General features: G+C 38.7%; 1 protein-coding gene across 3 annotated transcripts; it reads right to left on the bottom strand.

The window, feature by feature from the left end:
- Nucleotides 1–5,447: 5,447 nt before the first annotated feature.
- Nucleotides 5,448–27,152, bottom strand: LOC112563582 (ankyrin repeat and IBR domain-containing protein 1-like). 3 transcript variants are annotated; one of them, XM_025237672.1, is made up of 21 exons: nucleotides 26,934–27,152; nucleotides 23,052–23,280; nucleotides 21,411–21,618; nucleotides 20,862–20,918; nucleotides 19,882–20,007; nucleotides 19,327–19,480; nucleotides 18,529–18,793; nucleotides 18,172–18,316; nucleotides 17,843–18,015; nucleotides 17,280–17,368; nucleotides 16,694–16,824; nucleotides 16,402–16,536; nucleotides 15,926–16,012; nucleotides 14,740–14,809; nucleotides 13,795–13,937; nucleotides 13,377–13,592; nucleotides 13,107–13,278; nucleotides 12,607–12,741; nucleotides 11,081–11,195; nucleotides 10,533–10,723; nucleotides 5,448–10,394 (listed from the first exon to the last, which is right to left on the bottom strand). In XM_025237672.1, exons 2-21 carry the CDS (start codon nucleotides 23,237–23,239, stop codon nucleotides 8,932–8,934), a joined length of 4,263 nt encoding a protein of 1,420 aa, XP_025093457.1. In that variant the 5' UTR covers nucleotides 23,240–23,280; nucleotides 26,934–27,152; the 3' UTR covers nucleotides 5,448–8,931. The 3 variants fall into 3 exon arrangements, with proteins under 3 accessions (XP_025093457.1, XP_025093466.1, XP_025093474.1); XM_025237681.1 differs by lacking the exon at nucleotides 26,934–27,152 and adding an exon at nucleotides 26,657–26,870; XM_025237689.1 differs by lacking the exons at nucleotides 23,052–23,280; nucleotides 26,934–27,152 and having other exon boundaries at nucleotides 21,407–21,488.

The following is a 27,152-nucleotide window of genomic DNA, read 5'->3' on the forward strand; positions in this document are numbered from 1 at the left end:
TCAGAAAAAGGTTTGATTGTCCAACAGGCAGTCTTCTCCTGATCAAACAATTTATTCAACACATAAAAAGCAAGCAAGCTCGTCAACACTTGACCGACTATGATTCGCGCAGTAAGATAAAGATCAAGATTACTTGTTTTGGGATGGGTTTTTTCACACTCACTAAGCAAAAATTTGTTCTGTTGCGTTACGGTGATTTCATGTTCAGAATAATTTGCAGACCCTTCCCAGATGCAAACCTGGGTTGTCAGTGGTGATCGATGGGCAGCCAGCCACGTGATCGAGTGACCCGTCCAGGCCAATCAAATACAGGATGCGCCATAAATATTTAACGGTGTACGGGGATCGATTTCATGGATAAATGAGAGAACGAACGAACAAACAAAAGAAACAAAGAAGAGTTATTTACTAAGTGAACAAATCAATGAACAAGTTAATTACCCTGCCAAACTATAGCAATTCCTGGGCCGTATATTGTTGTCACTCTAAGGTTGGGAAAAAATGCTAATGATGCACTGGTTTTATGGCTGACCATTGGCATCCATATGGCTCTGTCTGTGTGTGTGTGCACGTGCTCAACAAGATGCACCCATTAAAGGACAAGACATACCACCCTGTACTGCTGGGCTATGCTTTGTGTTGGAGGTAGGAGAGGCAAGAGAGGGAGGTAGTAACCAACGAACGACAGGCACACTGCAGGTCAAGAGAAGACGATTTCGATATTGAAAAAGTATTTTTTCTGAATACTATTCAGAACCAGTCCGGTATTTACATCTCCTTTGATCACTGATTGTCCACTCGATACAAGAATCTGATTTTTATTTGTACATCACACAGACGGCCAGTCCACGTGATAAATGATGTTCTCTTTAACAGAAGAGAAGAAAATTCAACGCTCGTATCGGGAACAAAATCTGCTGAAAATATTTACCTTTCTATTCGTAGATGTTATGCATATTCTTGTGAAAAATATTTGCCTTTCTGTTCGTATATGGTAATTTCGATTCACTTTTCCCGCCGCCCTGAAAGGCTGTTTCCACACGAGTGAATGCCAAAGCTTCGATCTCCTGACGACATGAATGAGAGCAAAAAGGTACCCGGCCTCAAACTGATTGGCTCCCGGTATTGGCATGGGTGGCCCGCGGTGTTTACCCGCTTGGCTGATGATAGTTTACACTACCCCCAATCAACAGCCGTAACGATGGTAAACAATAACGACACACAGTCGTTGGTTATATTCGTCAAAAATTAACTTCTGTCACAGGGTGTGAACTGAGCGCTCAATCCAAGATTCGGGCATCTAGTGCGAAATTTCTGACAATGACCGGAAACTACTGAAGAAGCTGATGTAAGAGGGAAAGTTTTAAAATTTGTCAACATGAGATAGAAAGTAGATGAATACAATAAAATTTTGTTCCCTGGATTATAAGCTTTTGTCGTATTTCAGATGTACTATGATAGAGCTCATTCCTGGCTACATTTATTACACTGATCAGAGTCTTTGCCTGACATACCAAATGATTTTTTTGTGTGTTGATATCCGAATGACTAGTCACAGAAACTATGGGAATCTTTCTCTTTTCGTTACTTCCATTAACAAGTTGATCATATTTAGACAGATGCTAGTGGGTATCAGTCCAATATGGCAGATAATAATTGCTGTCTGCTGTCGGTAACCTCTTCTGCATTACTCATTACTTAATTACACGAAGCTGTCTTGCAGATTGACTGAAAAAGGCTCAGACATTAATGGTCAGGAAATGTCTCCAGCTTTGTCAACACAATCCTCTTTTGATCAGACCTAGTGATACGGAGAGTCCGGTTTGCCTGTTATCGGTCATCAGATTCCTTCTTTACGATCATTACGCGCTCGATCGTTCCTGTTCGTTGCCCTGTCAACCCTGGGCAAGGCTGAAAAAAGAACAGCAACAAGGCTGGCAAGTTAAGCAACAAGAATAAGGCTAGCAAACAATAATGAATATTTTTTAAATAGGGTTTCAGTCAAGGTAAATAAGGTAGCATAGGCGAACAAAACTAAAAAGAACACTCTTAATAGGACGAATTCTCAAACATTTTACTTTGGGGATATTTTACATGAGGTTTATAATAATTGCAAAATATGTCCACATCCGACAACAGACGTATAAGCTCAGACTGGCGAGAAATAAATCACAAAGCGTTTATTGTTTTTAGTCATCAATGCCGGTGTGCGCAAAATCAAAGCGCAAAGGTCATTTCTTGCAGTCCGTATGTGGGAGACACAATGCGACACAGAAGAGGTGAATGCCCGCCAACGGGACTGGTCTTGGGTCCGTTAGTAGACAGTCGGTCCACTCCTTCCAGTTCGTCGCCCAGCTTTTCTGTTGTTTTTCACGGCGTTGACGGTCTTCGACTTACTCTTGGAGGAGCATCTTTGATAAGATGTCATGACAACTTCTGCCACTTGAAGATAGGAAGCAGATGTTTCCATGGACAAGGAGGTTTGTCTTTAGTTTCCTTTAAGAGCAGGGGTCTCCTGAAGCACGCCTCAAATTTTAGAACGCCTGGATCCGTCGCTCCATTCTCCATTCTGTGCAGATTTTCCTGCAGTGTGGGAAGAGCCCTCATTATCTCTTCGCCGCCACCTTTGATCAACTGCGCTGGAACATTGTCCACACCCGGGGGCTTTCCTCCCTCAGGCTCCTAGTAGCCCGTTCGACCTCTTCCCATAGAACTTGCAGGTCCTCTGGGTCTGTGTTCGTATCCTGGTTCTCTGTAAGAATTTCTTTTTTGTCCCCAGCTTTAAGTTCAAAGGTTGCTGCCATCCTCCGTCTACCAGATAAGGATAGCCTTATCATCCGAGAGCAGATGACCCTCGTTGTCCTGACATTTTCTGCTGATCCTCGTTGATAAGAATCTTGCGTAGGCGGAAGCCTTGTTTGTCATCCTCGGCCAACTTTCCTTTGAACGCCCGAGAACCTTCTTGTTTGTTTGATGCGACACGAGAGGATGTCCACATCACAGTCGATTAAGAGCTGGGCAGAAATGGTGATCACAATCTTGTATTAACAAGCCTAAAGTTGAAGTTAAAGGTGAAGGGACGCAAGCCCAGCCCACGAAGTCGCTGTGACCTGCAGAAATTGCGAGACTCCAATATTGCTGAAGTCTTCAAGAACTTTTGTTTAATTTCTTCCAGACGCAAGTTCAAACACACTCTTTAATGGCCTTTTAACCAGTTTCTTCGAGGCCCTCTTATTTCTATCTACTAAATGGCTCTTAGTTTGCATGAACTCTATGTCAGATGTTGATCGACACACAAACATTTTGCATCCGGAAAGAAAAGAAATCCAATCTAAACACACTAATAATTTTGTGCTGAGGCTTTTTCTTTAACTTCTAAAACTGGAGGCGGCGCATTGCTAATTAAAAAATTGTATTTCATATTTATCAACTGGATAAACATTTATTGCAGTATATTTTTTGTCCAATGTTATCATCGGCAAACACCAGATTGTCTTGCGAGTACAGTTTCTCGCCAAAATCGAAGGTTTTGTATTTTTCGTATAAACAGTCGTCTGCCCGCTGCTGTAGACGCATGTGGTTCTAAGCATCAAATTTTAAACCGGAAGTACTATTGTGTTCATGTTTTCGGGAAAGATTGATTCATAGAGTAGGGTAAGTGGGGCTACGTTGTACCAGACTTATAATCTGTTAATGAACACTTTAAACTCTTGACACTACTAGTGCTATTGCGATATAACCACATACGTTCCTTTATACATAGATATAATTTATATCTTTATTGCCAGCGTTTGAGGTTTTCGTTTGAATCAAGCTTATTCATGCGCAGCTTCGATGTAAGCACGAACTTGTATTATTGGACTGCCAAAGACACGAGAAATTCGTGAAAATGTGGCACAGAAAGCTCCTGTCCTCAGCTTTTGGTGAGTTCTTGTGGTGCAGCTACCACTACACATCGCAGGTTCAGATGGCAAACCCATTCTTCATGTCAGGAAAGTGTTTTCGCCGTTATTTTGTCTTGTTTCCTGTAGGTAAGGACCACAGGCAGTTTGCATAGTCTAGGGATGCATGACCCGTACACGACAGCTGATAATAATCTTCATTTATTTCTTATTCTTCAACTTAATCTGTCAGACCTCTAAAAACCGTTGGAGGGCCGCGATTTCTGTATCGTCGTCGAAAGCGGGAAACATGTAATTGTGTTCTCGACAACGTTAACAGCTACGACAACATTCATTTCCCTCCTCGAAATGCTCATTAACCATGGTCTGCCGGCAGGACCGATGAGATTTATTTCCCTGTACACTCATCAACCAGCTGGACGGGTAGTGTAGAAAATCCTCCTCTAGTTGTTCGTCATTAGAAATGATTTGTTAGTCAAGCATCCTTGTTAACTTCTGTTCCACTGGCTTGATGCGTTTTAATTAGCTTTTAAGGAGTACCGTTTCTTTCTTCCGTTATTTTTTTTAAAGTTTTTTCGATTTTCAAACTGTTGGTTCACGCAAAGACACATGTATGAATTAAAGAAATAAAAGGTCAGGCCCTTTACCTTTCGGTTGCTGGGCCAGAAATGGTCTCCACACACACACACTGCTAAAGTCGGACAGATGTACGTACAGACAAACTGCGACCCGACACCCCTGTTCGGCCATAATTTAATGGTGATGACATTCAACGTCTACTTTTGGGATGGTTCGTCTGCTTCTCGATTTGACGGGTCTCATCGTCACACCAACGCGAGCTTAATTGTAGAAGCTTAGCAAGGGTGATTTATTTTGTTCCTCGCTTGGCAGAAATAAGCCATTTGGGTGATCAATACACGAGTCGACATGGCGGCTGGAACTGTTGGATCGGGGAAATGGCAACATGGCAACACGTGATGCATAAAATGTCATCCCCTATTTGAACTGCCTCTCCAGCTTGATAGTCATTGCTTTCTTACACTCCCTGGAGCATTGTTCACCACCTGCATCACTAACTGCTACCTGTAATAAGCACCTGCACTACATCTGAAATAAAATTTGTATTTCAAGTCATGCAGGATACAGCATGGCGAGCAGCACCAGCCTTCTTTGTGTCTAAGCTAGGTGGCCTGTAGGTTCGTTTTTCTATTCGAAATTGTGCTCACAACTTACATTTGGCATTTGGACTTCTTAAATTGTTGACACTTTTTCCTACAGTCGTAGGAGGTGAGATGCTCGTCCTCAACTCACTGGGGTCAGCTTTTGTTAGGGCGCTGCCCATCTTCTCTCTTTCTCGCTGCCTTATCTTGTCCTTTTCGAAATCAGGTACCCACTCCACAACTGACTGGGAAAGAAGTACGATGCGTCACACTGAAGTAAAACCGACTAGTGCGCGAACGAGTTCGGATGCCATTGCGCTATCGCTACACTCACAAACACATGCATAAACTCTTTCTGCCACGAGCGAAAACATGGTTCTTTCACTTAGTTGTACAATATTAACTTTCTCTTTCGAAACTGAAGTCCAGGATACTAGTCAAACAAATTTTACATTTAAAAGCCAGGTTTATTTTTACATTAAGTGCACCACCTGTTCATAATTTCAGCAAAAATTGTATCCAGCTCTGATCCACTCAGTGGAAGAATCACTTACATGTTGATTCCACTGTTACACTAAAGACAGCGGCAAAAGGTGGCGGCTCAAAACTCCTCTTAGGACTACATCACAGACATTTTGTTCCAGATAAGAAGAGGACCACCAGGTCAAAAGCACATGCATGGTACGTTGTTTAACTGTTTCTCATAAAACAAGTCTACATTCACATTTAAGCCAGATTGCTGAGTTTTGATAGGAAAAAGAAGGTTACTTGATTTCTTGGGTTTGCTTGTGCGCCGATGCACTCTCTTTGTGTGATGCAAGCCTCCTGGAAGCGGATTGAAATACTTTAAAGGCCATTGTTCAGAGTGAAGGCAACAAGGTTTTTCTGCTGTAGTAGAATTAAAATTAAAAAAAAGAAATGCTGAAAACGCAATCCATGAAGATCATTTAAATGTGTTGTTAAATATAAAAAAGAGGATTTTCAAACATACTGCTAAAAGATGGGTGTTAACGTTGACTAAGTTACTGGATTATATATACATAAAGCAGGCACAAAGGTCACTGTCAACTTTGGATAACTTCAGCCTTGGATAACCATTGCAGATTACACTCTGGCGAAGACAATTAATTAGGACCAGTGAGTTTAACGGGGTCATTTCCAATTCAGCTAGATCTGCTGACAGCAATCCCTGACAACAGATCATAATTCAAAACATATGTCATCACAAAAAATAAGCTTGAGGGTTGTAGGGATTGTTTCCAGCTAAATGATAAGACCAGCATGTCACTGACAATGGCACCCACTGCTTTGTGGGACCGATTACTGCGGCACCATCTTCACAAACCATTAAAAAGAACAAATCAGACACCAGCAGGCAGATACAGCGATGGATGAGTTAGCACTGCTGACACAATGAAGCATCATCTTGCAAATATGATAAAGGCTGTAAACAATGAGAGAAAAGTCTTCTTGATGCCTTCTCCAAGTGAGCTTACATGTGATGTTATATTTCATGAGTTTATATGACATTTTGAGAAAAGCACAAAGGTCCCCCAGCCCCACCCCACTGACAAATAAAATTTGCCACAACCATGAAAGAGATTTGCTCTGCAATGTCCCTGATCTGTTTCCCTCAGTGCAATAGTCAAATGCCAAAATATCCATCTTGTATTGTATTCCAGCAGTCACCTTGTCTCTACAAAGTGTGACCCTCGGAAACGTGTTAGAACAAAGAAAAAGCCCCAGGATGGAACTTCCAAAGTAAAGTATGGCAAACACCGAAGAAAGTAACAAAAGTCTATCAGTAAAGTGTTCCCATCACATAACAACTGAGCAGCTGCAACATGTCAGCCACAAATTTTGACACACACTTGTAGGACCATTGAGAAAAACCTGGGTGCCATCGTCATGCATAACATGTTAGTATTACTGCAGCATCATTGCAACATCAATATCAAGCACTTCTGGGAACTCACTGGTAGTCATCGCTCATCCAAATGAATTCTACTGACAATGGATGCATTACTAGCTGATTTCATGATTGTTTTGGATTTACTTTGCTCCATGCAGGAACTAAATCTAGTTAAACTTGCGCATTATTAATCACTGGTATCAATGTATGTTCTCTGCAGGGCCGTGCTTAGGGGCAGGCGGACGAGGCATCTGCCTAGGGCCCCGCGCTTCAAGGGGCCCCGCACTTTTGATTGATATGTGACTTTAGATCCCAACTAAAACCGTGTGATCGTGGCGTGAGGGCCCCGCACATGCCCTTTGCCTCGGGCCCCGCGGGGGCTAAGAACTGGCCTGGTTCTCTGCCATTACATTTTCCTTCAAGTAGGTTCTGTTGTCAAATAATTCATGTTGGTTGCATTCAAATTTCAAAAGGAGCATATTCTATGAATACTTTGATTCTAACACGATTCCTTTTTGAAGTGCGGTTTCTTTACATATTTCTATCATCTTTAAAACACATACTCTTCCAAAATTCCGATTTTTGTGGTCTGACAGAATAATTGTCCACAATTTTCTAATAATGCAAAATTGAAATATTCCATTCTCTTTTGATCTTAATTACTTTCAATGGCTAAAGTAAACATTTTAGCTGATTTCTTTGAATGAGTTACTTTAAATGAGGTCTACTTAATTTTCACTGCATGTTTAAGATATTAAATACAAAAGATGAAAGGCAATGATAAACAAAAAACAAAAGGTTGCTTCTTGCACATTGCATGATGTGATTTGCTAAATGAATGCCAGGCAGAGAAAAATGTACGGTTGGAATTACAAGATTTTTGTTACTGGCACACTGATGAACATTTCCTTCCTCCTCTCATCCTAAGCTCTCAGTAGCTATTCAATGGTGACATAAAGAGCAAATGTTCAAAAGTCAAAAGGTCTAAATGTTAAGGTTTCTAGCAAATACAAGAGGCACTGCAACAATGCACCCTGCATTATGAAGGATTGAAGTCTCTTCACTATTCTTATCCCTCATCTTCAACAAATCTGTCAGTAGTGCCACATGTATACAAATACACTTGAATGCTCTCTTGTAGGTATGCACAAAGTCTTCAACAAAGCCTTCTTAAAAGATTTACACAAACTCTAAGTAAACTGATGCCTGAAAATGACCTTACAAATGTACTATGTGCAGTTCTTAGAACATTTTCTTAAACTATTAGTCATCATGTGACTTTCAGTTCCTTAATGCAATAACATTCAGAATCACAAAGTAAATAGCCTGGGTCCAGTGTGTCAATAAGCTTTTTGGAAAAAAAACAACACTCACAAAATCTTATTTAAAATATTTCGTCATTAATGAAAGTCACTTTATAATCATAAATAAATGGGAAACAACAATAGGACACAAACTTTGCTATTTCAGTTGTAACACAGCAGACAAACCAGCAAGCAAAAACCACTGGCACTAAATCACTGGAAGGCTTAACAGTACTGCTGCTTTGACTCTTGTGGCTCAACTTTACAAAAAAAAAACAAACCTCTGGATGAAACGGCCTTCAAAGGTGAACTTGAATGCATGCTAATATATTAATCTCATTATTCTCATGCAGGGGGTATACTTTACGTTGAATTTACTTCCATATCTCATCATGTTTTAATTAATTTCTGACCATGATATCAAAATCTTGCCAAAATGCAGCAAGTGGGCAAAGGTCACAAAGAAAGGAACAAAAAATTAAAAAAAAAAACAAAAAACAAAAAAGACTATGTAGCAATTGGGAAAATATATCTTAAAAAAACAGCTGCTCTTTGTTTAAAATTTAGAAGAAAAACAAAATAAGTCTCTAGAAACAAATGCTCTGGTGGAGACAGACTAACTGTACAAAGCTACGGAGCTGATCCATATCACATTAAACAAAGAAGGAGGCCCTGTGACTGCCTTCTCCATCATCATCATCATCATTGAAATCTAAGCTGTCAACCACATTCAGCTGTACTGAATCTTCTTCATCTCCCATCACAAGCTGAGCAAAAGAAGCAGATGCTGCTGCTTCAACTATTCCATCATCATTATCACCTTCTCCTTGAGGGGCTGCTGAAGGTCCTTCTGTTTCCTCAGATGCTAAACCAATGTCATCACAGATCCCACGCACCAGACCAGTTTCACTGGAGTGTAGATGCACCTGGTCAGGTATATCAGACTCCAAACACATGGAGCCAGAAGGGTGACAACTGGGAGATGATTCAGGGGACATATCAGCACTTGAGCTGCTAGGACTTGCTCCATCTTTATCATGGTGAAGAAGTTGCATGTGGGAGCGCATCTCAGCTGTCATCTGTAACAGATGCTCTGCCATCTCCAGCAGTGAGATGTGTTGTTCCTTCACCTCACCAGCTCCGTCTCTGCGTTTGTGCGACAACAACACTGGCACTGAAGACCGGGTTGGATTCTTTTTTAGGCTGGCACCAATGACAGGTGCACTCAAAGTCCCTGACTTCCTTTCCTGTTTTAGCCTGCCACTTTCTGCAGTTGCAAGGGAGGCATCCAAGTCGTGATTACTCTTGTTTTTAATGTTTGAGCTCTTAGGCTTGTATCTCCCACCAGAACTTGCAGAGCTACCATCAAAGCTTTTTGATCCCCAAGAACCATCCTGATACAAAGAGGCACAGTTCTGAAGGTGAGGGTCTAAGAGTGCTGCATTCGTACTGGCATCACACTCCTGGTCAGGTGGTAGGAATGACATGGTAGAGCTGGAAGACCCTGCACTGGTATCAAGCGACAATGTAGGGTTAAAGCTAAATGTACTCTGATGCAAGTACCCAGGGCTGACCTTCTGAAATGAACAGCTGCCTTTTTCTCCGACTGGGTCTTCATTGGATGTGTTCATGTCACCACTCCCTTTGCACATTCGAAAGAGGGCTTGGAAATCTTTGGCAAGAAACTCACTTGTTTTGTCACTCTCGTCTGCATGAATGTTAGATACAGAAAGGTCTTTTATCAAGCCAAACATGCCTCCCTCTACTGAAACACCCTCTCCTCCAGCAGGCTTCCCCCGCTGATCATCACTCCACATGCTGCATGCACCTTCTGGGGAGGCAGATGCTGGGGAATAGTATGAAGAGGTACTGGGATGTTCCCCTCCTTGGCTTGACTCCAAGTGACCTGATAAGCTGCTTCCTTCATTCTGACCAGGACTAGCTTTGGTTTTGGAGCAGCTGTCAGACTGGTACAGATCCTCCACACTCTTGTTAGGCACACGGGTGACGATGGTAGATGCATTCTCCTCAAAGCGACTCTGGCTGAACTTGCGTTTGAGGTAGATGCCTCGGCTACTCTGGTCCATCATGTCTGCAGCTGTCTCACCCCCTGAAGCTGTTCACAAAAAGTGCTGTTGAGTCAAATTTTATACAAATGGTTTTGAAAATGAAGTAAATCATAGAAAACTGCAGCATCTTCAGAACAAACAAATATGAAACAGAAAAAGGAAGTAGAAGAAAAAAAGTGGCATACTCTGAGCTATGGAGGACGTAAGTTCCAGCACTCGCTGCAGTTCAAAGTCCAGCTCCTCCAATGGTGTCATTCCTCGGCTCCGTTTCTTCACCTCTCCTGCAGAGCTGTTAGACCTTGGACGACTTCCAGATGCCTGTATTTGGGGCTGCTGTTGTTGTTGCTGTTGCGATTGTTGGTCATTCCTCTCCCCACTTCATTTTAGTTAGGTTTGAATATATTTAATCATGAGTTGAATCATTGCATACTTTTAGCATGGAATTATATAGTTTTCAGGAAAAAAAATATTCAAAGAAACAATGTTTGTTTGCATAACCAAAATCATCATTTGAAAAACTGAGAGACTGATGGTTGATATTCCATTTCTTCCCATGAACTGTATATTTTATGTCCTAATTCATCTCACATTCTTATCATAACTTTGATGGCCTGTATTTTTTAGCTTCTTCTTTAAAAATAAACTGGAAAGAGGGATTAATCTCTGAAACTAAGAGTACCTAACACAAAAGACTTTAAGACTGAGGAGAAATTATCTATGAAAGCCTCTTTACCCCTGATCCTCTGGTTCATGCAACAAGCCTTTGTCTCGAAGGAACTGGAGTCGAGACATCTCGAGAGCTCGCAGCAGGTCCATGTGTTCATCAAGAATGACTTCAGGGATCTCTTCTGTCAAGAGGCAAAAAACTACCATGATTACCATTCAGTTTTGAAAGTATGAACTTACCAGGGCAATCTCATTTAAAACAATATGTATTCTGTGTATCACTAATGTCACAAACCTGCTGCCATGTTTTCTTTAAAAATTTTTTTTTTTTAGTTAGGAAAAGTAATTGAAAGGGGAAGGTGGTAAAAACACCTATTAGTGGGCTGTCAGTGTCAACAGCCTGAGATGCATGGCGCCCTGGTCTTTGTGTTAATTAAGTTGTGTTGATAGGTTGTTTGGTTGATAGAGCAAAGGAAAGAATGTAGTATTGTTTTGGATGTGTGTGGTGTGATTGGGGGTTTTTCCTTGACGGGAGCGGGGAGAAGGGACAGTCTCTTTGGTATTGTCCGCGGTTTTTTGTTTGTAACCAGTCTTGACAGACTTGGTGTTGTTGTAGACCTGTGTACAAATCCTGACCAGATTTGTATTGTACAAGTCCTGAACCGACTTGAAGTTACCAGATTTGTTTGTATTTTTGTTAACATTGAACCTGTTGAGGTTTTCTTTTGGATTTTCTTTGGATTTATTTTGTGTTTGGTGTTTTTCTCTTCTGTTTGCTCCTATTCTTCGTATCCACCTGGGGTTACTGACCAGCGCTGAGTTGGATATAACTTCAAGAAGTGAAAACTTTGTGTTACTTTTCACATGGGATATATTGTGTACGTTAGAAGCGAAAACATTGTGCTGTTTCAAGTGGAGACTTTGTGAGGAACTGTACTGTCGGCAAGAAGATTGAATATCTTTGGACATTGGAAGAAACGTGTGTTCGAACTGTGTGTTGGAAAATTTGGACTTGTTTTGTGTTTCCTTTTGGATTTCAAATTATAATATTTTTTAAATTTTAATTGTTGTCTGTGTTTTGATTTGATTTATTTTCCTCGTCTGAAAGGCACTGTAGAGTGCAGGTGACAACTAAGAATTCTTGAGATTTCATTTCATTCCCCTTGAATTTTCTTTTGTGGGCTTTTACTTTCTTTCAGTTATGTTTATATTATGTTTTAGTTTTAGGACATTATTGTACCAACATTCCTAGGACAAAAAACTTGGGATATCCTCTACAATAAAGACAACACAAATCTCTGTATTGTGGACCTATGCTCCACAGGGGGGTGATTAGGAACAAGAAGAAATCTCTGTATATTTATGATAAAGACAGCACAGACAACACAAATCTCTGTGTATTTATGATAAAGACAACACAAATATCCTTTCACTCTCATGATCTTATACATGTATATACACAAGAACATGTGCACACACACACACACACATAAATAGAGAAAGACAGAGAAGAGTAGGAGAGAAGAGAATGCGAGTTGATAAAGCGCTTTTCATGATAAAATGCTCCATTAACCTCTTCAGTAAGATACTGACCCTGCTGTTGCTCCAAGTCTTGCATGACAAGCATTTCATGGTGATGCTTACACCGCCGACTACAATAATCATGGATCTGCTGTGTGCGAGGGTTCACTGCTTTGGGTCTATTACATCCTATACGATGACACTTGCCTGTCAGAATAAATCAATAATGTGTCAATCCTTCATTTTTACAACAAAAGTTTCCAAAATAAGTTTTTGAAACTATTTGAGACATACTAGACAGGGGTGATGACATTATTTTGCATGATAAATTTATAGACTCACTTGTGCAAATCTTGCAAATAAAACCAGCAACATACAAATACCCAAAATATTGCAGTGTAAAACTAGACATAGGCAATTGTCTACTAAAAGAAACAAACTCCTGAGCAGCATTTCTCACCCCAGAGGTTGTAACATCAACACAATGGTTGTGACATTGCTGTGTCCATATTGATAATGGATCTTTTACTAAAAAAAAAAACATGAAAGATCAATGAACACTTTCAACTCACCATATTCTCTCAGTGCTGAAACAGATACCTCAGAATCTGAATCATCAGAATCTTCCATCGGCCATTCTAGAAGAGCCATAACATTGGTGTGGCGACCAGAGGCGTCTTTAATCCAAGGGTTACCAGGATCAACTTCTTGTATAGAGGCCATGATGGCTTTGCGCAGATCCTCCTGCAGCAAAGATTGCAAACCCATCAACTCAGTTTAAAATTTATTTCTTATTCATTCAAACAGAGGTTTTCTTTTCTGCACATAAACCATTTACTCACATCCTCTGTCTCCATGCTATACTTCCGTCGACGCTTGCCTTTCTTCATCGATGGGGGTGTTTCAGGAGGCACCAAGCCTTTAGCGATTGCACCTGTAAATTCTAGACGCCGCCTTTGTACATTGCGGGCTTGTTCGATGATGCGAGCTCTAGGTGTGCGCAAATACAAGCGGTTGACCATTTGTGATAGGATCTCAGTGCACTCCTCCAGTTCTGTCTATCATGTGACAAACAAAGTCTAATAATAGAGAGAGATTTATTTATTAAATGTTGCTATTCTGCCATACCAAGTTACAAAAAGATAAGCATTGCACCACACAATTGCACCGTTCATTTCAGCAAATGTTTTGAAAGTTGTATATATTTTGTAGTTCTTGTTACTAAAATGTCGAACATATCAAAGTAACAAAACACACTACCTGCATAAATTCAAAAACAATTTTTTTGTAGCCAGGCCCATCAAGGTAGTAACCATAAATGTAGGAGCACTTGAGAACTCTCCTTGCCTTCAGTAGCTGCCGAACTGCATCCTCCACAAACTGGGTCTCTGCATTGGCTGTGGCTGTGGGCAAAATAATTCCACTGTTACAATTTAAAACTACAAGTTCGCACACAAATTTCTTCATCTTCCCCAATATCAAGCATCAGACTTTAGCTCCAAGACATAAAATCATTGAGCCTAACCTCTCCAAGATGAAATCTTAGTTTCAGTGTTTATAAACAGTAGTATACCAGAATATTTTTTTCAATTGTAAAAATCATTTTTTTCTTTCATTTCTCCTAGGCAAACATAAGGACTTTAAATCCTTCTAGATTTTCAGTGTCATCACATCTGACAATTGTTTTAATTTTTACATCTTACAAATTATTTTTAAGTGCTTGGGTCTTCATCTGTTATGTCATAGAAAGTACTAAAAAAAAAGTAGATTTGTGGAACTGTAGTGCTTCATAATAAAACACTGTAGGATAAATTGTTCTTACTTCTAATGATGATAGCAGCAAAGAGCATTATAAAAGACGTGTTTTCATATTATGTGCCCATATATTATTCATGAGCATACGTGCACATTCCTGTCATTAGGCTTTTAGATGTTCATGCTCATTTTTTCTAAAGCATTATAAATTGTTCATATAACTCTCTCTATATATATTAATCTATGGAATATGTAAATAGTAGTAACTAAAAAGATATAGGCAAAAGAAATGATCCATTTTCAGGATATGATTTGCACATAATCTTTCTCTGAAGCTTATCCTGTTTAACAAAATTAAAAGATGTCATAAGCTTTATGTATCCTTATTATCTATGCTAAAGCTCTATCTACTTTTATCATACACCAATGATTATTAAGTGAATATCCAACCTATATCGGTGACGGCTTCCGCCAGTTTCATCATTTTGTCCTTAGCTGTCTGCAGTAATGGTTCCTCCAGCTGCAGATCATTATGTATACCATGTCAGTCACAAGAGAGAGAGAGCGAAAGAGTGGGAGAAAGGGAGAAACCATTAACTCTTTGAGTCCAGGCCAGACATCTGTCCAAATATATCTGGCCCCTTCAGCAACTATTAAGTCCATGCTGCCCACCCATGTCCATCCTATTCAATAATTTAAACTCCAAACTATATATATAAACAAAAAGGGATGAAATTCAGTCAATTAGCTATGAGAATCCCATTTGAAAAGAGTTAGATCCCTTAACATAGGAACAGGAAGATGATAATTTGAAGATTTGAATTTCTTTGGAAGTACATTTGTTTTCAAAACCATGGTGACACAAAGATAGCTATTGATTCTTCATTATTTTTTAGCCTATTTCTGACAATGAAGTTGTTTTTCCATCATCATAAGCTATGTTTATTCATTTCTACAAAGACTGTAACCATTAAAATCCACTGCCTAAACATCACTGAGATCATCAATTGCACGTAAGCTTATATAAAATATCATTTTGGAAATATGAGTTAATTTTCTTTAAATTTACCTTAGTTTCCGATTGGAGTGAGGTACTTTTTCTTAACTTTGAACTTTGACTATAACTTTAATTTCTCATCCTGTCATGTTTTGTGTGTCTTTTTTTATGATTTTTCAAATATACTTCCCATTCAAGTTTACCTGAGGATCAGAATTAATAGTCAAGGCCCAGACTCAATGTGTTAAGCAGGTGATAGTTTCAGAGAAAAAGTGTAGGCATGTATTTGTCCACTATGCACATGACCCTGGATGCACACATATATGGTGATTGTATGCTCTGAATCTTTGATCAATGGAAGGAATGAGCAGGTGGATGGATAAACACAAAACTTGGATGTGATTTTGCATATTTTTTAGTTGTACAAGAATTCTCATGAAGGATGAAACACTTTTTCTTGATAAAGCATTTCATCCTTTCAGATCTGTGCAAGCCTATGTTAAGACTAACAAGCAAGTGTGCATTAAAAAAATATGTATTGAGACATTTTTTAGGAATATAGACTGTCATATACATAGGCATGCACAAATCTATGAAAAGGTATATACACGTCTGCAATTCTCATTGCTCTGCACTTGCCTTATAACTGTTTTCATGATTCTTGAAACGAGTGTAGTAATGTACAAATCTGTTTAGCTCTTGCATTCTTGCATTTCTCTCTTCTGCCTGAAATTAAAGCAAGCAAATATGCAATCTGTTTATCAGCGTGATCAACCAACTTATAGCAGTGTAAAAGAAATTATCTCCTTCCATTTTGTAAATTAAAATTTTTTTTTTTATCTTGGTAAGTTTATAAGACCTTCAGGGTTGGAGTGCATGAAGTAGTATCTCTTTCCCTTTTTTAAATCGAATTTTTTTTAAATGTACAAAATGGAAAGATATGACTTAATGAACTCCAATCCTGGAGGCATCATAATTTACAAAGGTAGACAAAAGGTAAATTAAAAATTTACACAACAGCCTGTCCAACTTTGTAGGGGTATGGGCCCTTCTTGATTGGATAATGAGAAATAAACACTTGCACAATCCATCCAAGAATCTGAGTTTACACTTACGTCTGTTAATACTTGCTGGGCTTGTTCCTCCACTTTCTTTACAACTTCATAGCGGTTACACTTAAAGTAACCACCAGTCGATGAATTGTGCCTTTTCCACTGTTCAAGGCACACCCAGCAAAAGTCATGTTTGCACTGCAAATTATGATTAGTAAAAAAGAATTACACAGGACAAAGTCTGTAACATTTGGTGCTTGTGGACTGTGGCAGAAAGGGTTGAAGGAGCGGGAGAGGGAGCATAGTGCAAGTTAAAGAAGTGAGTAAACTGAGTAATTAAGAAAACTGTTTGTACCTTAGAGCACTTCATATGATTACAGCCCTCATTCTTTTGTATGGGGGACTTGCAATTAGGACAAGGCTTGGAGTTGGTCACAAGCCAGAGACAGTTTGCTGCCATCTCTGTCTCCTCTTCTGTCCCACTCACTGCGCACACACAACACAAACACCACACACACAAACTCCTTTACAATATAGTAAAATCAATTATTGTCAATAAAACTTTATATTATTTTCTTTTAGAAACATTAAAAGGCTCATAAGCATGCACAAACTAAGTAAAAACGCATTCAGTTCAGCTAAAATTATTATGCAAAGAGAAACCTACAATTAATGATCTCTAACTGTACTGTACCTACTACTGTTTGGAGGGGGTTACAAAAGGGGACACCCAAGCAACAGCCCCCCCCCCCCATCAAATTTATGAAAGTTTTTCCTGTCACTATCCTCATCTGGTAGACAGATTTCAGTTGTAAGACCCTTTCCCTTTCCTGTTTTTACTCATGCTAAATGGCCAAAAGGTTTGTCCACTTTAAATGACCTTATGTTTTTTTTTCCCCCAACTTCTTGAAAATAATAATAAAAGTAACAGAGAGCCTCACATTTTTCTGGCTTAATATCTGCAATTTTCTGCTGCCACTTGACCCAGTTCTCGCAGCTACAAGGTTCATGAGCCTCTCCTTGGCATTCCCTAGGTGGAAAATAGGCAACAATGCAGTCATCAGACATATTTTATAAAATGCTTTGGAAAGTAAGGGAAATTAAAATGTGAATGCCAGTTTATTCAGCAAATACAGCATGGTGCAAAATGAAACCCATGAAACACAATACAGTAGCTACCCTGAGACTTCCCTCTGAGGAATGTGCAACCACAAGGTCTTCTTTCTGCGGTTCACTAAAGGAGAAAAAAGTAGTTTGATTTTACAATTACTTCCTCTCAGTGTTAGCTTTTATTCAGACACATACAAAGGAGGATTAGACCATCTTATAAATGCTAATGATGAATGATTATTCTTATCATTTTACCTGGGTATGAACAAGATCAAATAAATAACTTTCACGGTCAGTCCTGACCACAAACTAGCAAGCATAACTTATTATTAAGTAGAAAATAAAGAAGAAACTGAAAAACAGAATGAAAGAAAATTTCAACATCTTTACTGACCAGCAAAAATAATGCGCAGCCCCACAGTCCACGCTTCTAGAAGTATCACTGGGTAAAGTGTTCCTTGTACGAGGGGTACTTGATGCCAGTCCACTAAGCTCAGGCAGCTTGACTGCACGTCCACACCCAGGGTATGGACACCATTTCATGTCTGGGTTGCTGTCTACAAATGCCTATGTAAAAACATATCCAAAGATATCTCCCAATATTGACTTTCGACAATTGTTAATAGCTACAGAAAATACTATCTGCCTCATCGTGACCATGGATGAAAACAAATTACGGCCTAACTTCAAGTTTAATTTCAGTATATCAACATGAAAACCTACCTTGATATCAAACTGGAGGTAGCGTAGTGCCATATCACGTGACACAATATTCTCAATAATCTCCACTGGAACTAACATAGGGCAGTTAAATGCAGGGCATGTGATATGATGTGCATCCCCTTCCTGGATTTTCATGGTCAAATACCTGAACAGACCAAGCAGCTCTGAATTTATTCTGAATTTTGTAACTGCAAAAGTTCAAAGCAATCACCAGGCAAAGGAAGCTGCTTTAGAATTTTGAGAAATCTCATAGCTGAGTTACTTGTTTAAGAATACACTTTACAAAAAAAATAATAATAAAAGGGAAAACATTACTTGAAAACAGCAACACACAGAACAATAATAACTATGACTCACTTTTCCCAGCAGTCCCTGCAAAACTGGTGTGCGCAGGTCATGTGGACAGGCTCATCAGCAGCCTGGAACACAGTGGTGCATATATTACACTCAACATCACCACTGTGCACAGACGCATGTGATGGGCTGGGCAAGGGGCTAGCCAGACTTTCCTGTACTTGTGGCTTATCGCTGAAAAGCGTTGAAGGGGGAGTTACCCCACACTTCTCACAACATACTACAGGGTTATCCATCCAGGCTTCCAGTAAGGTCTCCCGTGACCACTCTGTAACGGAAGACAAGCACACACTCAAAGCTAAGCTAAATGGCTTGTAATTTTACATGCAGACTTGATAGCGGCTAAATGCCACTACAAACTCTTATGAAGTTTTCATGCCAATATGGTATGTTAAAACTGGACTTAAGTATTGACAATTTTAGCTGAAAGCACTCTTTCTTCGAATTCTCCAATGTTATCAAATTTACATTTATTGTTAAGTGCTATTAGTACTGTTCTTTTGGTGTGTATAAAAATATGTTGCATCATAATGATCATGAATTGATTACTGATAACACTTATCAAGATAACACAAATTCCATCTCTCTAAATCTCCCTCAGACAATGCCCCCACCGTCACCCCCTTGTCTTCCACAGTTTTCTATGAAACTCACATTAAGTTTGGTCAAGCCACATCATTCTTACAGACAAATTAATGAAAATAAGACTCTTCTTCTCTGATAAGGAAAAGATAAAGTAAATGAAACTGCACAACACAGGACTATACATAAGGAAAGTTGGGGTTAGGGGTATGGGAATACCATGATTCCGCAGAAGAGCCTCTGCTGTAAATAGAGGAACACTTAGCATGTCTGCAGTCTCAACCAAAAGCTGATCTTTGGCTTCTTGCAAATCTTGAGCCCTCAGACCACAATATTCTTCTATAGGTGGGATGATTTCTGCATCAACATCCGTCTGCAAAATTGACACCTTGTTATTTGTCTGAAGAAATTGTGCCTTCATATGTTGTACATGAAATGATGAAACTCCCTTCCTTAACATAATTTCATATTGTAACTTTGATAATTGATTATTTGTTGTGTACTGTTATTGTTATACTATTTGACTTTTCTCTAATTTTTTCTGCTTTTTATTTATGGCAAGTTCACTTCTTAATTCCTTAATTTTTATCTTCATGTTTTTCTCTACCTTGATTAGGTGTGCTACAATATGTGTAGACTGAGTGCATATAAATCGTAGCATTATGCTTCAGCATTCCAACAAGACTATTATTAAGGTGAAAATGGGAAAAAGACTGAAAATAAGGGTTGAATCTATATTCGACTTAAGCACATGGCACATTCAGTGCTTCTTACTGAGAAGACGATCTTTGATTCCAAGTACCGCGCTATCTTGTCAAAGCCACTTTTCTCCGCAGACTCACATGGAGTCCAGTTGTCTTCATTCTCTATTGATAATGGAGCACCATGATGAACCAGAATCTAAAGGGGGTAAAAATAAATAAATAAATAACCCACAACTATCTGTGATAGCCCATAAAATATTCTACACATGTAGTTAAATAAATTTCTGGGTAATACAAATGATAATCACATACAAAAAACTTTAAGGTAACAATGGTGTATGTTTAGTCTCAGTGGATAAGTGTGACCCAATTCTTTTCCTTTTTTCTAACATACTTGTGAGCTCAGAACCATATAGGATAAATGCTCACAAGTACTTCTAGTACTTTTTACCAGCTCACTGTTTACCAGTTATCATGGTTCAGAAGAAAACGGTAGTAAATTGCAACAAGAATAAAAAAAACTGATGTTAAATCATTCAGAATATTAACCTGATAAATAAAAGAAAAAAAACTTTCCCGTTTTTTTAATCATAAAAATAAAAAATATTCAAATTATAATCAAAAGTTCAAAACTTGCTGAAATTGTTTTTTGCTATTTCATAAAGTAGTACTTTTTTAATCATTACAATTCAGTGTCTGCAATGGTATTGCACATATTATTTGTGACTTATAACTTTCTGCAAAGGTTTCAAGTATATTGACTATTAATAACTAGTGTGTGCAAAAGCTTTAAGGCACATTGTCAGCAGATTAACTTTGTTATAGGAAAACGTTTTTCTGCATTTCCTCACAAAATTATTATTTTAAATGTCCATGTCCACCCCTTTCCTTTCATCTCCCTTTCCACTGTTCTTCTCTCAACACTGTTTACTGTGATTTATTTATATTATACTCCTTTTTACAAACACACAATGTGGGATAACAGTTCGTACTAAAATGGAGTGAGCTGTCAGTCACGTTTCAAATGACACTACGAGTAGTATTAATTACCTCAACACATTCCTTCAGCCCTGAAGCAGCTGCATAATGGAGAGCTGTATTTTTTTTCTGCAAGAGCATGACAGAAACAATTCAAAAGTCAGGAGTTTCCAGCTGGTGATAGTAATCCTCCTTTATGCCCAGTTACTTTTCTTTTAGCTCTCAAGCCTTGAAATATTTTTCAGCCCTTTATGGCACTAACAATAACTAGTACTACTGAAAATGAACGAAAACCAAGCTATAAGGCTTAAATTCTTTAATTGCACTTACAACGGCTACAAGTTCTCTATTGCACTTACAATGGCTAGCACCATTAAAAATGGATGATAACCTAATGATAACATGGAGAAAGGGAAAAAAAGAGAAACACATAACACTAGACACCAGTATTAGCAGGCTGTTTATAATCAAAGATCACAGATTATTGAAAATGCTTGTTTAAAAATACAAACAAGTATTTTAAGCTTCTCTATTATGCAAAAAAGTCTGTCCACTTTATACATCACCTCACAAGACCTTTCCCCTTTCCCAATAAACATTTGTGCTCATGCAGCAACTTACCTCATCCTGAGCACCTAGATCTACTTTTTCCACCTGTCCCTCTTGCAGAGTTGCCCCTCTCCAACTTAGTACCATGTTCAAGCACTCGGCTCGTCTCCGCTGTACATTATAAAACTGGGAGTTTTTCTCCATGCACACGCAATGCAAAGCTGTCTCTTTCTTGGCATTGGATTTGTTTGGATTGCCTCCTTTATCATAAAGGAATAGTCTAGCAAACAGAAAACAAAGAATAACTCAGCAATCAGAAATATATAGAATACATACAAAAACGAACTAAGGGACTAAAATAGGCTTTAAAAAATATGACTGTGTAACATAGCTTTTACCAGATTGTTATGCATAACAGAAAGAACATTTATGTAAACAGTCCATATAAATAGGAAGTGCACCATACAGTTTTCAAAAAGAAATTTTGGGGGTAAAAATGTCAAAATTAGTACTTTGTTTTCTAGTGTTTTGACAACTATACTACCTTCTGTTCTAGGGACATATGCAACAATTGTTTACAAGTGTCTTTAAGTATCTTTGACAAATATCTGTGCACTAACTATAAAAGTATTATTTAAGTTTCCTACAAAGCAGATATTCAGTCTGTGCATTTTTCTCATAATTTTTAATGACATGTGAATGTAGAAATGCAGCTATTTTAAAATAAGAGTGTATGGAAAAAATATCCTCAAGCATGTGCTCACCCTTTGTATGCACACACACACACAAAATATTGCAAATAGGGGTGCTAATAGGAGAAAAGCTAGTGGGGAGAACAGGGTTGGACAAAGGCCTGTCTACACCATGTACATGTCAGTGTGATCAATATTGCGTCATCTGTCAAACTGGTGTGTGAGCTAACCAGGTTGCACAGAGATGAGAAGAAGCTGAAGTTGAACATTACTTATCTGCCTATCAACCTTCCAGTCTGAGAATCTTTCATAAGCAGTAAACATGAGTAGTTATAGGGGTCAAGAGGTACAATTTTAAAAAGTAACACAAAATAGAGAATAGGGTAGCAGTGTGTGTAGGTCAACGTCTGAGGAAAAAGGCCACTGGTTTCACTCCAGTTAATACCAGACATGAAAAATTTTAACATCAAAGGTCTTGTCAGCAGTGTCAACTGGTCTGGTCACATGACCCAGTAAGATACTCTGTTGAAGACAGTCTTTCAAAATACCTTGGAGGGCAGTCAACACCGAGGTGGCCAGAGGAAGAACTGGCTTAAAAATGTGAAGGAGTGCACTAGTGGTTCTGTGCAGTACCTCCTTAGTATTGCCCAAGACAAGCATGAGAGGTAGGCCTTATCAGCTGCCACATCTACTTAGGTGCCATGTCTATTCATATCCATGACATAATACATGTGCATCTATACTGTTTATTGGGAGATCAAGAAAGGTGTTCAGTTTTATATTTGGATTTAGGACTTGGGATGGGGATTGGGCTAGTTTTAGGGTTAAGAAGAAAGAGTGCTATTTATACAAACTGGGTATTTTTGCTGGGAATTTGAAATATTATATGTGTGTGTGTGTGCCTTTGGAATCTGCTTACAGTCTAATATTAAATAAAGCAAGACAATTTCATATGCTACAGATACATTAAACATGTTTCTGCTTCACTGAAAGCTAGAACAATGAAAGTGCTCAAGATCACCTTAACAAAGTTTTCATCCCATGACGTGAAGCATAATGAAGGGGCGTTTCATGCTGATGGGAGTCTCCGTAAGAACAGTTGGGATCCAGGCCCTTCTGCAGATCACTGTGGGTGGTGTACAACTGAAGTGCCTGTACCTCATCACCATTCTGCAGATGTTTCCGGAACTTTGATGATGCACTACCCATCCTTGGCAAGCTGTCCGAGGTCCTCTAACCACATGCACAACCTTGCACAAATGGAACAACCAACATGTTTCTATTATCTGCATCTACAATGCTATTAATCAAATGACAACTAAGCATCTAGAAAACATGTCAGTCTCTCTCTGAAATGGCCAGCATCTGGGTCAGTCACACTTATTCTGGCAAAGGGTAAATCTTTCCCCTCCCCTAAAAAAACACAATGCAAGGGTGAGAGGCCAATCTTTTTTAAAGCTGTAGATGTCTTCAATTTTCACACAACAATAAAAAGACAAGGAAATACTTGTACATCAACATTTTAAATTAAAAACAAAATACTAAAAAACAAGCTTACATTGTTTAGTACAATAAAACTGTAATTCCAGCTGGAAAATGCTACCCTGCATAGTATGTTCTGAATGAAACAGCAGACAATATAAAAATCTATCTACATATCCATTCAGCTTCCCACAACTGCAACTAATTTTATTGCAATAGGTTTTTAAAAAATGCAAATGGACGCTGTAAACAATTATATAAAAGTAATCAGATGCTGTATTTGTTTATAGAATCATGCAAACTCCACATAAAGTCAACTGCATTTATAAGCAAGAACAGCTCATTATTTAATGTTTTAAAAACTACAGATGAAGCATCTTTTTTTTATTTATTAAAAAATTAACTATGTAGGTGACGAAAGGACTAATTAACACTATCATCTCATGATCCAATCCCTTAGTGTCCTTGTGCATATATATGTATGCATTGGTATCTTCTTCTCTCTGGTATGGGCACACATTAATCTTTCACACCCATCACCTCCAAAACACACATATACATACAATATGTACACTACAGGAATATGAATTATGTACCCATCATTTTCTTTTCTTTGCACATGAAAATAATCACTAAAAAAAAAATTATATTGGGTTTTGTGGATTCTTTTAGATGTCTCATACACAGCAACTGGTGTTTGATTCAGTGCCTGCAATGTTAGAAATAAGCCTGCTGCAACAATGCCAAGAAATAATATAATAATTCTTGTCTCCACCATCTGGGTCATTATTTCACTTTCAAGCAAGGCTTAACAACTGTTTCTCATAAAGGTCTCTGATGTCTGATGGCGTCTTTCTTGGCTGCTGTCAGTGACATAACTCAGTACTCTACTTTAAGTCAAATTGAGCTTAAGTCAGCAATGCTGCTTTATGCAACAGAATGACATCAGCCAAAACGATAAAGCTAGATTTTGACAGCAGACACCCATGCAAAAAATATTCAAAGACAATGCTGCAGACATGTGCAATCAGCATTGTCTTTGAACATATTTGTTGCAGGGGGTGGGATGATGTCTACTGTCAAGACGTAGCTTTATCATTTTGGCTGATGTCATTCAAATCCCCTATCACCCTGTTTCACATTTTAAAACCTATGACACTAATTCATCTCTCTGTCGCTATTCATCTATAGGATATCTAGAGATAACAAAGATTGTGTGTACATAAATGTGGATGTGTACTACTGCAGACTGCACTGCTGAATTATATGATGACATATTACCCTTTTAATATAAAATGACCCAAAATTAGCCAAGCAACAGATAAATATATTACCTGGACTCAAACACAAATGATGTGCTACAAGACTGAAATCTGGACACCGTGTTTTACTTTGTCATATGATATACTTTGCATCAAGCCCTTTACCTGGATTCTAGCCAAGGTATATTAAGCTGTTTGTCTAACATGACATAGGCAATTGGCCATTTATGGTCTTGCCTAGTCTTATCTGGAGATATTACAAAATCTGTTTAAAATACCCCCCATCCCAAACTTTATAAATAATGTAGTAGTTCTCTTCTCACGTAAAAATTATTGATGTAAAAAGCAAGTTCGTACTTCCTAAATTTGGTTACATTAGGTTCATAACAAAAAAGCAACAAATGATTGTCAAGGCTGATATGATGTTAAAATAGTACAAATAAATTCATAATCTAATGTAGCTAATGCGCCTTTTTAAAATTCCCTTTTAAGAACTAAAACTGATCATTAGATAAGAAGTACACAATAATCAAGATTTAAGAAACAAATTCATTTAACAGACACCATCACTACTTACACAGAAATACTATAAAATCCTTTATACATCAGAAGCAAGCAACAAAAGCACTAACAATAATTAAGAAATTCTGAAGACCAATGCTGACATGTGGCACTGATTCTTTCCTGTGGCACTGATTCTTTCCGTTCGCCGTACGCCTCCACTAGGACACCCAAGATCTTTCTCGGCGTATCTCTTGCGTCATGCGGAAGCATCAACACTCGACGTCTGGCAGGTCCCTCCAGCGAGCTCAAGATGTAACCACGAGCCGCATTCTGACACATCGGGTTTATGGCGAGAGCTAACTCGACCTCTGTTTCAATCTCGTCGACACTCGTTGGTCCACCGGCAAACTACTGAAAGCGGACTAACTAGTATGCTCGTAGAGCCTCTGCCCACCCAACGGATAGCATCATGGTCCTCTCTATGTACTAATCTTCTGTCGTGGGCTTCTGCCCGTGATGAACAAATGTTTCTTTTTGTTAAGCAGTGCTTTTAGGCCCTTGGTCACCCAAGGTTTGTTGTTAGGATAAACATACACTGCCTTGATGGACTGGTGCAATCAACACTATTTTACTCCTCACTTTTACTCCTAACTGTGTGTTAAATGTCTGTATGGGTATGTGAGCAAAGACAAATTTCTGTCCTCCTGGGCAGACAATAAAGTCTGTTTTGATTTGATTTTGATTTGATTTGATTTTGATTTAAAGTAAGCAGTACTCTATAAAACAAGTCTCTGATAACTTTACATCTACTCATATTTTAAAGCAAGATGAAAGGGAAACTCAAATAACTAAATAATTATTTCTGAATAGTCAAAATGCGCACTACTGGAACAATGCAGGCTAATAAGTGCTTTACTAATCAGACTATTTATAGTAATATTTTAAAATGAGAAGTAACAAAAGGATATATAAAATTTGACAATACAGTGGAATCCGTTCTTTACAGAACTGAATTTATGATAAAATCAGTGTGTGAAAATGGGTGAAGACTAGCCCAAACCTCCAAGTTTAATGTAAATGTATCATTCACACACGCACGCACGCGCGCATACACATACAGCATACCTCGCACCCAACCCCACCCCACCCCCCACCACCACCCGAAAAAAAAAATGCTCGCACTGTCAGGTACGCACAGTTTAAAAGCTACATATCAAAAGTCACCAGGTCTTACAACTTTTCAAGTGTCTGCATTTCAAAGTACACTACGTATTTATGCAAACAAGCAACGTGCCAAAGAACGAAGCGTTTCCATTTTGACAACACAAAAAAAAAAAGGTCTATGAAGGAAGGAAGGATAAAAAAAAATAGAACCTACTAAGAAGACAATCGAAGCAGTGAAAAAGGTCTACGAAACCAATAAACATATCCTCAGTTTCATCGATATAAACTTGGTGGTCACAAACAACTATATCAGCGACATTAACTTGCGGAACATTAACATGCTTCTGCCTTTTGTTTACGTCTGCAGTCTGGTTACTAAAATCCCTGCTCGATCGAAAACACGCAAGATTTCTTTCTTCTTCCCCTTTGTTACGGAAATTACCCATGATGTCATAAGTAATATATAAATAATGAATATTTCAGGAAAATACCTGCTTATGACAGGGGTGTTTTCACAGACAGAGTCCAAGACTGTCTGACCTGCAAGGTTGACTCCACTCTTTCATTTCTAAGCACCTGTGCCTTGATCTGCTCGAGTGCTTTCTTAGCGGAAGTAGCCGAGCGGCCATCGGGCGCCCACGGAAACAGCCGAGTGACGAACGCTGACTCGCGTTGCCTGGATTTTCCTCCTCATCCCACGGCGAGTGTTT

This window comes from Pomacea canaliculata, linkage group LG1 (assembly GCF_003073045.1).
Source record: "Pomacea canaliculata isolate SZHN2017 linkage group LG1, ASM307304v1, whole genome shotgun sequence".
Taxonomy (NCBI): Eukaryota; Metazoa; Mollusca; class Gastropoda; order Architaenioglossa; family Ampullariidae; genus Pomacea; species Pomacea canaliculata.

Excerpts from the sequence above, each read along its gene's own strand:
- LOC112563582 (XM_025237672.1), bottom strand. The coding sequence starts at position 23,239 with ATGGGTAGTGCATCATCAAAGTTCCGGAAACATCTGCAGAATGGTGAT. Across the intron at positions 19,481-19,881 it reads AATCAAAGATCGTCTTCTCA|ACGGATGTTGATGCAGAAAT; the intron begins GTAAGAAGCACT and ends TCAATTTTGCAG. Across the intron at positions 16,825-17,279 it reads AGATATTAAGCCAGAAAAAT|TGAGTGGGACAGAAGAGGAG; the intron begins GTGAGGCTCTCT and ends GTGTGTGCGCAG.